Source organism: Sinohyriopsis cumingii, chromosome 17 (assembly GCF_028554795.1).
Source record: "Sinohyriopsis cumingii isolate HCF-2022 chromosome 17, ASM2855479v2, whole genome shotgun sequence".
Classification (NCBI taxonomy): domain Eukaryota; kingdom Metazoa; phylum Mollusca; class Bivalvia; order Unionida; family Unionidae; genus Sinohyriopsis; species Sinohyriopsis cumingii.
Window position 1 is genome coordinate 15,813,620 of NC_142977.1, and position 12,221 is coordinate 15,825,840.

General features: G+C 32.0%; 1 protein-coding gene across 5 annotated transcripts in view; it reads right to left on the reverse strand.

Moving 5' to 3' along the window:
• Nucleotides 1–244: 244 nt before the first annotated feature.
• LOC149777807 (aromatic-L-amino-acid decarboxylase-like) overlaps nt 245–12,221 on the reverse strand; it is a 29,778-nt gene continuing 17,801 nt past the window's right edge. For 3 of the 5 annotated variants that reach the window (XM_089938860.1, XM_089938861.1, XM_089938862.1), the window contains 8 exons: nt 10,901–11,044; nt 9,068–9,134; nt 8,376–8,470; nt 6,581–6,648; nt 4,603–4,696; nt 3,825–3,923; nt 3,279–3,380; nt 248–2,080 (listed from right to left, as the gene is read on the reverse strand). In XM_089938860.1, coding sequence (XP_089794986.1) covers nt 1,877–2,080; nt 3,279–3,380; nt 3,825–3,923; nt 4,603–4,696; nt 6,581–6,648; nt 8,376–8,470; nt 9,068–9,134; nt 10,901–11,044 — 873 coding nt within the window. In that variant the 3' untranslated portion in view covers nt 248–1,876. Of the gene's footprint in view, nt 2,081–3,278; nt 3,381–3,824; nt 3,924–4,602; nt 4,697–6,580; nt 6,649–8,375; nt 8,471–9,067; nt 9,135–10,900; nt 11,045–12,221 lie in introns of all 5 variants that reach the window. The other 2 variants (XM_089938863.1, XM_089938859.1) reach the window with 2 other exon arrangements.

Here is a 12,221-nt window from a genome sequence, read left to right on the forward strand (position 1 = left end):
TAAACAATCAAATCCAGCTTGGATATTTTCCAGAGGAAGACACAAAAACACAGACGTGATTTATGTTACTCAGCAATATATACAAATACCTAAAGTGATTAGACATAACGTAATATTTTAGTTGTATTTAATGGAGTTCATACAAATACTCTGTGTAGTGGAGACATGGATATAATTAAATTTAAAAAAATCTTTTCGTGAGCACAGTCAACCCCCCCCCAGATTTACAATATATTTACATGATCCTTGATCACGATATCCACAGGTGCTCAGTGCGAGCTTGATGTTGAGAGAAGAAGAAAAAATCTGAAGGAAAAATTCTACAGAGTGACTAAAATACCTTAGATTACCCCCATGACCCATTCTGACATAGGACCCTCTCTATCATACATGTATTTCTAAACTTGTGTTAGGACATTTAGGATATGGTGGAATTTAATTCATAAAACTTTAAGTGTATTTTTAACTTTTATTTTGAATTGAAGAGAAATAAATTTCTTTTTGATTTTACTAAAATTAATGGTTTTCATTCTTTCATTTATGTATTTTAAGATCTAGAGTCATAACATGTTATATAGGAGAGAAGATCATCGAATAAACAATAGATGTGATTTCAAATAAAATACTTCAATGTTTTATTACACAGCAAATATCAATTGACTTCTTCAACACAATCATTTTGTTCTAATTCACGTAAAACTTCTTACTCCCATGGATCTCAATACCAATTCTTTATCAGTTTTGCATGTGTTTTGGTTCTTTATGCATGTTATAGTTGCTACTACTCTCAAATGTCGACTTTAATATCCTCAGTTGCAATTGCAAATGAGGTGCATAACGTTATTTGGCAGTTTATGGTCTTTTACTCTGCATCTATTTTACACAAATGTGTTTTCCTATAATACAGGTCAGGATGGTTGTGTATGGACTTAAATGTTTTGGTTTGATGCCAGCACCATAACAATTTAGTCTGTCACCATTATGTGCAGAGAAGGAGCATTAAATGTGGTCACGAACAGATGCAAATGATGAGTTGCACATTTTATTGCACTTCATACATCTTTATTTGTGGCATAAAGTCAAGTTCATAACTAATTATTCACACATACCCCAATGCGAGATCACACCTAGACCATGTAACAAAATCATTAAGTAACTCATAGCTTTTGTTGGTATTTGTAACCATATAATAAATAATATTTTACATCCATTCTCATTTGATTTTTTTATTTGTGACACTATCTGAAAAATGCTGCATGCAACTCAATGGATGCAGGTCATGTAATCGAAAAGTGTACAGGGCATTTAATAAGTTTCTTTAGAAATTAACACTCTGCAATCTCTTCACTTTTATCAGGCAGGTGACCATCAAAAAACATTTGAACGTGAAGCTGATTATACTGAATTTTAGCCAATTTTAAATGATATACTTCAATAGAAAACAACATTGCTAAAGTCTACCTTCTCTAGAAGTGGCTTGATACTCAATTATGCTTATAATGGAAATGTCATACAATTACAAACTGTGCAATAACCCCTAATAGAAACCACTATTAAGTGACCTTATGAGGGCGGCTACCTTACATCTTTTCTGTAATCCTGTATAAATTTGTGCTTGAAATTGCTCATAGATTCCCTAATGTATATAATGTTCATGAAAACTCAAGATTCTTAACAAATTATACATGTATATGTATTTACTGTGAAAACATTTGTCAGGTGTTGACATTTGATGATTTACAGATTAATGGTATAAAGGAGACAACAACATCGATGAATAATTAGTGTTCTATCCTGACAGCAATAAGAATGCACATGTTGAAGGTATGCTAAGCATCAACTATCACACAATTCATGTAAATAAATAATGCTCATTTCAATAACACTGTTCTTCTTTGAGAAGAGAATCCACTGTTTCAGAGATGACTTTCCAGGCAAACTTGGCATCCTCCAATGAAGTTTGGGCGGCGCAGACAGCAAAACGCAGGAAGTATTTGCCCTTTGCATGAGAGGGCACAATGTGTATTCTACGATCATCGTTTATTGCCTTCAGCAGTCTCTCATTAACTTCATCAGATCTCTGTGATAACATAAAGTATACGTAGTATAAAAATATTGTCATATAAGTGTAAATGTCATATACAAGATGATTGATTTTGGTAGTCTGGAGTGACAAAGGTCAGGAAGTACTTGGACTTTACTGGCATGGTACTATGTGCATCACTCGGTAATTATTTAGCCGTCTTCCATTCATCTCATCAAAGCAATATGTTGACATGATTATTTAAATAAAAAGTTATTTCTGTTAGAAGAGTAGAGTAAGATGTTGTTGTTGTTGTAGGGTTTAACATCATTTTTCAGCACACGATAGGCTATACATGACGGCCAGTATTAATGGTGGAGGAAGAACCCAGGAAAATTCTGGAAAGAACCACTGGCCCACAAGAAGCTACTAGTAAACTTTCTCACATACCCACTTTGGCCGAATTCGAGACTCGAACCCACACAGGGAGAGGTCAGATGGCAGTGATCCGTAATGGAGAGCGCTTTAGACCACTCAGCCACTCAGGTCCCCAGAGTAAGATGTTATAATACTTGATCACTAAATGCTGAGGCATTTCATAAATTTATTCATTTTAATAATGATGGCTTTTTCAAGAATAATAACTGACTCAAAATCTTACCCAAGAACATGAATTTAAGAAAATAATTGATGCCATGATCATTGTCAAATTGACATATAAAAGTTTTGATGAACAACATATTATCAAAAGGAATAAAATAATGTAAAATAAAACTGGTATATTTCATGGATACTTATATGTCATAATGTAAAATAAAACTGGTATATTTCATGGATACTTATATGTCATAATGTAAAATAAAACTGGTATATTTCATGGATACTTATATGTCATAATGTAAAATAAAACTGGTATATTTCATGGATACTTATATGTCATAATGTAAAATAAAACTGGTATATTTCATGGATACTTATATGTCATAATGTAAAATAAAACTGGTATATTTCATGGATACTTATATGTCATATAAAACAAAGCACATGTATTTTTGAATTCCAACTTTTATCATGCAAATAATTTTTGAAATTAAATATAATATAAAGATTGCATTAATCCAAGTGAATAATATAATTCTTAAAATTACAAATCTTACTTCTTTCAGAACATTTTACACAAGGATTTGATTAGAATATAGGTAATCTAGTTGGTTAAAATAAACGTGTATGAAAACGTCAGTCATGTACAACAAACCTTCAATCTAAAACAAACCAGCCCCAAGGTAACTTCACCAAACAATTCAAATCTTTCATCGGCCAACACCAGGTTTTTGAATTCATGTGCAAGTCTCACATCCTGTCAAAAAGATAATACAAAAATTAAATCTGGCCAATGGTCAACTTAACTATAATTAAATGTTTTGCATTTATGAGATATGACTAGATCATCATGACAGTCAAATCTCTGTGATGCTTATTTAAAGAATAATTTTAATGCAAGTTTAAAGAAAAATTGTTTCATAAGACGTTGACAAGTGAGCATTAGCATTAAGTGCTAAATAAGCATCTGAGTGCTAAATAAGCATCTGAGTGCTAAATACAACATCTTATCTTTCTTTGGCAACATTGCCAATCACACAGTGATTTTTCAGCCATAGTTTTATTTTTACTACAACTCGATTGAGAAAACAAAAGTAATATAATTCTTTTAAATCAAACAAGATGTGACTATGTGATTTTCTACAAATCTAAATGCACCTCTGACTTGAAAGAGAAAAAGATCAGTCATACAGGCTCTTACCTTTCTGATGTATTCTTGTAAACCTTTCTGGCCATATAGACGCAAAACAAACCAAAGTTTCAGGGATCGAAACCTTCTTCCAAGTGGTATATGCCAGTGCTGAAATGAAAAATCACTACATACAATCTAAGGTGAAAAATCAGAATCAACCAAGCTTTAGAAAAGAAAAAAAACTTTGTAATTTACTAGGTGGTGAAAAATATTGTTGTGTTCCAGTCAATTAGATAAATTTAATAATTACTTTAAAATAACTTGTGCATTTAAATTATTTTTCTGATATTTGGTCGTCATCAGATGTAGCAGTAACAATCCTTTTTCATGGACTTAACAGTATAATAGTAGATGCACAGGCTGTGAATAATTGGAAAGTAGTCCATAAGTCCTTATGGGAATGCTTTTGATGGCTAAGAATACAGCTGTGTTTATAGGGTTATGAAATAGGATTCAGAATAAAAATAGTTAAAAAGTCATTGTGGAACAATTTAACTTTACAGTTACAGTTAGACCCGAGGTGACCTGATGCATTCTGTACACCATGGACCTACACACAATGTAGCAAATAAATGCCTAACAAGAACAAGTGAAGTTTACATGGAAGATGACTTAAATTTATGTATGCCACAAGAAAGGAAGTTAGAATTATAGCTAATGAGTAAACCATCCACACTGAAGAAAATGGTGTATCCAAGATATGCTGCTTCAAAATATTGGGTTAGAACAGGTAGATGGTATCGTTCGAAAATATGCACCATTGGTGGAGCTTTAAACACGTGCTTACCCTGTAATCCGGCATCACATGACCCTGATTTTCATGTTTGAGGTATAAAGGATCGACATTGAAAGCATCACTAATAAGTGTGCTATCCTTTACCCTGTAAGTACAAAACATAATAAGCATTACTGATTAGTATGCAATCTAGTACCCTGTAAGTACACAACATAGTAAGCATTACTCACTAGTATGCAATAATGTATCCTGTAAGTATACAACATAGTAAGCATCACTCACTAGTATGCAATATTGTACCCTGTAAGCACACAACATAGTAAGTATCACTGTAACACAAAAACAGCACACAAATAACAAGGGGATGTTAACTCCCTTCTGGGTTTCAAATGTACTACTGTATGTAAGAAAATGCTTAATAAATCATTATAAAATGAGGACACAATACTGAAGAAGATAAAGTCTTTCAATGCGCAGTAGGTATTTGAAAATGTGTTTCCATACTAAGATTTTAAAAATATTTAAGTAAGTTTAATCATAATTATCAACATACTTTGATACAATTTGTTTGCTTTTTAAACAAAATATTTTATTACAGGTTATGATCAATTGAAAGTTTATGATTAGCATCACACTCAAAGCCATTCTAACGTAGCTAAATTATTGCTTCGTTTTTTCCAAAATTTTAATAATACTGTAAGTTACAAGACATAAATTGAGACATTATATTGAAAATTTCAAAAACAAAGGGAACAATCTAGTATGGTTATGTATACAAACTTTTCATTGTTTGATTATCAAGAGTAAAACTTTAAACTCCATAAACTGAAACATATGACAATAAATATTACAGTTTTGAAAGTAAAACAGAAAAAATGACTTATCCAAACTAGACTGGTTCTTTAATTTGCATTTACTTTATAAAGGAATGTTAAAACAGAGTTCCGATCTAACAGTGTTTACAGTTTCAGTCAAATTAGGAAACCGATTCAGTAAAATGGTTGCAGTCATTGCAAAAAATTTTGATATGCAGTGAACAGTACTAAAGGTAGCATATGCAAATAATTACTTTGTGATTAGAATATTTACTCTGTATAAGCATCTATCAGATGTATATGTTGTCCAATCAGATGCTGGGTTTTTTTCTCTCTTTTTGGCTTATATTAAAAGTGTCTTTATAGGCTTATACCAGCAATTTCATGGGAGATATGATATAATATGTTGCAAAAGATTAGTCTTTTACATATAAATTTAAATCATTGATTACAACAACAGTAATAGTCAAATTAAGTGATAAGGCTGTTTACCATAATCATGGTTATAACTTTGTACACAAGATAATGATCACATGAGTCAACAGATGCCAGCAAAAGATTTTATTTCCAAAAAGGTAATGGAGTTTATATTTATGGATTTAGATCATGAAATATACATTATTCTTGCCTGCATTGCTCTTGTCAGAACATTTTATTCGCACATCACATGTCACGATGGGAAATTTTATATTTTTACATGTGAAGTATTATTTTTCTTAGGTGAAAAATACCAAAATAGACAAGTGCAAAAACTTTTTGACCAAATCTTTTTTATATTTACGACATAGAGTATAGTACAGTAAATGATCACGAATAGTCCCAGCAAAGTCATATTCCCCATTCCTTCATGGAGCCAAAGTATCTTAGTTGGAAGGGCATCGGACTTGCAATCAAAGAGTAGTGGATTTGATACCTGCCTAGGTTAACAAGGGTATGTTGCCTTGGTGCAACTTTTAGAGAGGCACTTAACTCCCATCTTTGGCCTGAAACAGCCTATAATGCGTTAAAAATGTATTTAAACTAAAGTGAATACATGAACATGAAATAACGTTCTTCATTCAGCAAGAAAATGGCATCATAAACTATCTGAGACTATTTATCTGTAATTTTTTTATATCTCAGCTGTCATGCGATTGGCTGGTGTTTACTGGTCCAGCTAATCATCTGCACAATAAACAGACCGATTCCCTATGGCAGGATTTAATAATACTCACCACATAGTAGAACAATCAAAGTTGACCCGCAGCCATTTATGAGGGTTGAAGTTGAAAGACATGGCATACTGTAAAAGAGAACACAGTTCTGAAACAAAAAAGTTGACTCAAATAAAAAACTACCGTGTTAAAGCCAAATATTCTGCTTTTGTGATTAGGGTTTCTTTTGGGCACTTATCGAATGAAAAACTCTATTTGAGAGTTCGCAAAAAATAGACAAGTTACATCATTATTTCATACAGACATGCATACAGCATTATTTCATACAGACATGCATGTATCAAGAAAAAGTGTTGTCCTAATTCCAGGGCCACAGACAGGGTAGGACAAATAGGAAAAAATTCTGGGGCACTCAACAGTCAGGGAGCCCACCACCAAAGAAAATAATTTTATTGGTAATTCATAATGGTTTACTGAAGAATTTTTCCTAGGGCTGACAAATCCATTTTGCGCCCTGCCCAATTCAAGTCAATTCACTGCAGTGTGAACTCTACTCCATCTGTGCAATATCCTCTTTAGAACGAACATGAATCCAGGTATAGAGCATCCTATTCAGTATAGTTTGACTCTAGGTTAAAGTAAAACCAAACATTTAAGTAATATCAGCTAATTTATTTATTTTCCTATAATATAATATTTAAAATACAAGAGATGCTTACAGTATTGTGAATTAAATATAAAATAATCCTACATGTGTTATCACAAATCCAAAACTATAGAATGATCCAAGTGAGATCTAATAGTCCTGTATGCCCTGATGTACCACAATTATGTAATTTGGAATGTCTTTGAATGAGTTCACAATAATTCCAAAATGATGTGTTAATCTGAAGTTAATAAACACTTGATAATTCCAAATAATAATTTAAATAATTCTCTGGAATTTTATCTCAATGCAGTTGTAAACTCTGATAATAAATAGATGCCAAAGACTGACCTAATGCAGGAATAAATTATTTCTTTATCAAGTCCCTATTTATACATATTTTCACTTGACCTAGATGAGAGTCATTCCAATGTAAAATTCCAATCAAATTATAAACAAGTCTGTTTCTTGAATATTCTAAACTCAAAAGCGATATCAACCTGTTAATTACAACCTACAATCATAGACAAACGTTAGTCATGTAAACATCCTGTTTTCAAAAGACCATTATCTTTAATGGGCAATCTACAATCATGGGCAAAAGTTAAGAACACGATATATATATAATTAACCACATGATCATGATTACATGTTCAGCATGAACATGACTGCAGGTATTAACATCTACAGTATAAACATTTATACATGTTTACAGCTTCCTATTCGGTATAAGCATGATATCGTGTACATAACATCTTCTTTTGTATGAACATGTCTCCAGGTATGTGACATCTTCATCAGCATTACCTCCTGTTTATAGCATTCCCTTCACTATGAAAGTGACTACATATATATATATATATATATATATATATATATATATATATATATATATATATATATATATATATAATTCTCTTCAGCATGAACATGACACAATGGATAATGCATCCTCCTGATGTAACAAATCAAATATTCCAACTGTCTATCAAGTCTTAAGTGACCTGAAACTCAGATTACTAAGCCTTAGCTTCTTCCTCGTAACAATTTTGAAATGTCAACTTATCTTTCTCCAAGACTTGATTTCCACCATGTTGTCACTACCAAAATTGATAATAAAATGTATAACAATTCAGCACAAAACAGGTAATAAAACAATCTATAGCAAAAGTTGACACAAAACATAATGTAACTGGTTCTACTGCATACCTCCACACCATTAAGGAATGATCTAAACTCGGGACAAATGAAAGCACTTCCAGCGTACGCTGCATCGACATGTAGCCAGAGGCCCTCCTTCTCACCTAAGAACAAAAAATTGGCTGATAGAATCACAATTAATATGGGCACAATTTCCAGCTTCAACAAAGTTTCATGTTTGCTATAAGCATTATCACTACAGTCAAAATGAATTATTTAATAATCGTAACCTGGATGAAGTCTTTCAGTATGAACTAGCCAATCTGAATTAAGTAAAGAGATTACAAAATCTAATTCTGCACTTTTAAAAAATTTAAAACAATCACATAATAACCAGTGGAATGAATTTTAAGAGAACCTCCAGACTAGGTGTGTTTAACAAATGCTGAGTTATATGGATAAAGGTTTCACGAAGTAATTCATGTATAATGGTTATTCTTACATGGTACATAAATTATATACGTATTACCTGCAAAACAATTTTCTGAACCCAATACAAATTGTATTCAAGCAGCTCGTGCATTAGTCACTGCGGTTAAAGGTGTAAGAGGAGGTTTGAAGTAATTAACATTTTGAGAAACAAACCTTTTTAAATTACTATAAAGATTTCTTCTACTTTTTATGACCAGGACCATTATGTGGTATTATAAATTGAAAACTAATTCCCTCAATCCAAAAGCAGGTAACCTTGATTAACTTACATATTGGTCCTATCTCGGGAAGACTGTCAAAGGCACAAGATGGCGTGGTCCCTAGGGTTGCACAGACCTTTAAATAGAGTACTAAAATTGTATAGCTGTTTGATCTATAGTTTTCCTAATTGTAAAAACAAATTAGATTTTTATTCTTATCCATCATGTGTCTTTACATGAGAATAGTTGTACTACAAAAGAAAATATATATTTCTTGAAGGTGATATTTATATTAAAATGGATGAGGAGAATATAAGCATATTACAGACCACTCTGAATTAAAACGGATACATGTCAATTTAACCAACGTAAATTTCTGAATTGTATATACCCCACCATGTTGGACAATTCTGCGCATCGGATAAGTCTGACCAATGATATGTCTTTTCTGTAAACATTGGATCACGTGTTATTTGTTGGTTGAAAATCCAATTTGTATCAAGAAAAAATGATTATCCTTTATTAAGGAAAGTTATATTCATAAAGCAAAGAAAAAAATATCCCATATTTCTGCTCTAAATACATATGAAAATGTGTTTACTAAATGTCAACATGAAGATCCACTCCATGACCGTCTTGAACTTGTAACCCTGAACAACCTATTTATTATTTATCTTTTAGAATCCTACAAAAGATGGAAATGTTTACCTTAGAACAATACTGCATCTTAATCCAAGTTTCTAATTTTACAAGAAGCTGTTCCACGTGTACTTTATCGTCTGCTATCCAACATGTCAACATGCCGCTAGAACAATATTCTCAATAAATTGCCCAGCGTTAGTCTGTTTCTACATTCTCTTTCCCCACAAACGAGACGTATTAAAAACACATTACATCTTATTCATTGTTGTTTCTCTTCCACCTAAAACTTATTTTTATAAAGTGTTGAACTTTTGCTCATTTTTTATGAGATTGGTTTAGATTGCTTAATATCTCTTGCTATTTAGTGGCATTGTTACGTTGAATTTTTTAAAACCAGCTATAAACCTGACCTAATTACTTGACTGAAATGCTTACAGAAAGAGTCCAGAGTAATGTATTTTATTTCCATAGCATGATGCATAAACATTATATCTTTTCAATGCTATATGCAACATAGATCGACATATAGATCTCAGCTTTTTTTCTCTTTTTTTCCTGACATTACTGGTAGCGCAGACCAACCAGGTCGGGCCGTATTCGATACTGAAGTTTTACGCTGTTTCAGCCTCTAATCAGTTCAGACTATCGGATGCTCGCTACCAGTAATGTCAGAAAAAAGCGGAGATCTACTTGCTGGTATATGCGCAGAATAGGCTGACATCTTGCGAGTCATGAAAACAGGGGTGGTATCCGGTGTGCCCAAACTTAGTATTATATTGAATCAAATATTCTGGTGACAATTGCCTCTTTTCAAATGGTAAGCATTGAAGTATTTTATTTTTGTCAATATCTCGAATTCAGTATGCGTTTTGCATCAATATTGGTGACTGAAACCTTATGTGTGCAGAAAAGCCCGACAGTGGTGTAAATATAGTTGTATTCAATAACCGTGTTTAGCGGTATTTTATATAGATGTTTTATTCCATTTCTTTTGTGATTTGTTTTGGTTTTTCGTTTTCGGAGGAAAGTAAACAAAGTCATCAAGAAACCAAAGAAAGCATTTGGATTAAAGACAGCTTGAATACAGGATATATCTTCAATCAATTTTCCTTCTAGATTCTGCATTCCACTAATTATCCTCTCTCTCTCTGGAGTAGTCTCTTGGGTTCTTTAGTGTTTTCGGTTCCCAAAATTCTATACATATTTAAAGACGATTAGTTGCATTTAAACCTTTAAGAAATGAAATGTAAAGAAGCTCACAAATATAGGTATAAGACCGTTAGCCTTGTCACTATCTATGGCTTGCTGGAGGGTGTGTCCATGGAGTGCACATTGGTCGTCTGTTTCCAGCTTCCGCATTTTGATGGCGGCAATCAGTCCCGCACGCTCCACGGACGAGTGTGCCTGCATGGGTGTTAAGAGAAAACTTTCTTCAATAACCAGTCTGATAAACAGAAAGCAACAAATTAAATTGTTTACGATATTTCATATTAATAACTACTGCCCTGGAATCCAATAGACAAAACAATGGCAAGCCATGGACAAACAACACGTATGTTATATAGCACTATACTTATCTGAGATCATCTCTGTTGTGTGAGGTCATCACTCTAATAAATACAAATGTGGCCAAAACCTGTAAGAACAGGTGTTTGTGGTAAATTTTTATTGTTTCTAAGTCTTTAAAAAAAAAATGTAAAATTCAGCAGAGTTGAATAAACATTTATCAGAAAAATTTTCTTTGCAACTGATCTCGACATATAATGGCGTATAAATATGTTGCATGAATAGTGTTAAAATGGAAACTGACTTATATTTGTAAAACTAAAGTTTTATATTTTAAGTTAATGATAAAATTTCATGAGATCAATAACGATATTTATGGTAATGAAAACTTACAAACTTTGATCATTTAATTTATAAGAGAATCTCTCCCCCAACAATGGAACAGATCATTAACTCACAAATAATGGCTATTCATCGATTAAATTCACAATTTATTTTAAAACATGTCATGTAAATATGCAAATATTAACGTCAAATGCATTTTAGAACTTTTGATAGCCTAGTTAAACCAGTTTTATTGCAAATGAAGAATACAAACCAAAAGGAATAATAATGTCCTTTAAGGGATAATAAATTCCACAACAAAGCAATAAGAATGTCCTTAAGGGATAATAAATTCCACAACAATGCAATAATAATGGCCTTTAAGGGATAATACATTCCACAACAAATTGATAATAATGTTGTTTAATGGATAATAAATTCCACAACAAAAAAATAATAATGTCCTTTAAGGGATAATAAATTCCACAACAAATTGATAATAATGTCCTTTAAGTGATAATAAATTCCATAACAAATCAATAATAATGTCCTTTAATGGGATAAAAAATTACACAGCAAATCAATAATAATATCATTTAAGGGATAATAAATTGAATAGTGAATTAATAATAATGTTCATTAATATATAATAAATTCCACAACAAAGCAATAATAATGTTCTTTAAGGGATAATAAATTTCACAACAAATCAAGAATAATGCCATATAAGGGAGAGGAAAAAATCCACAAC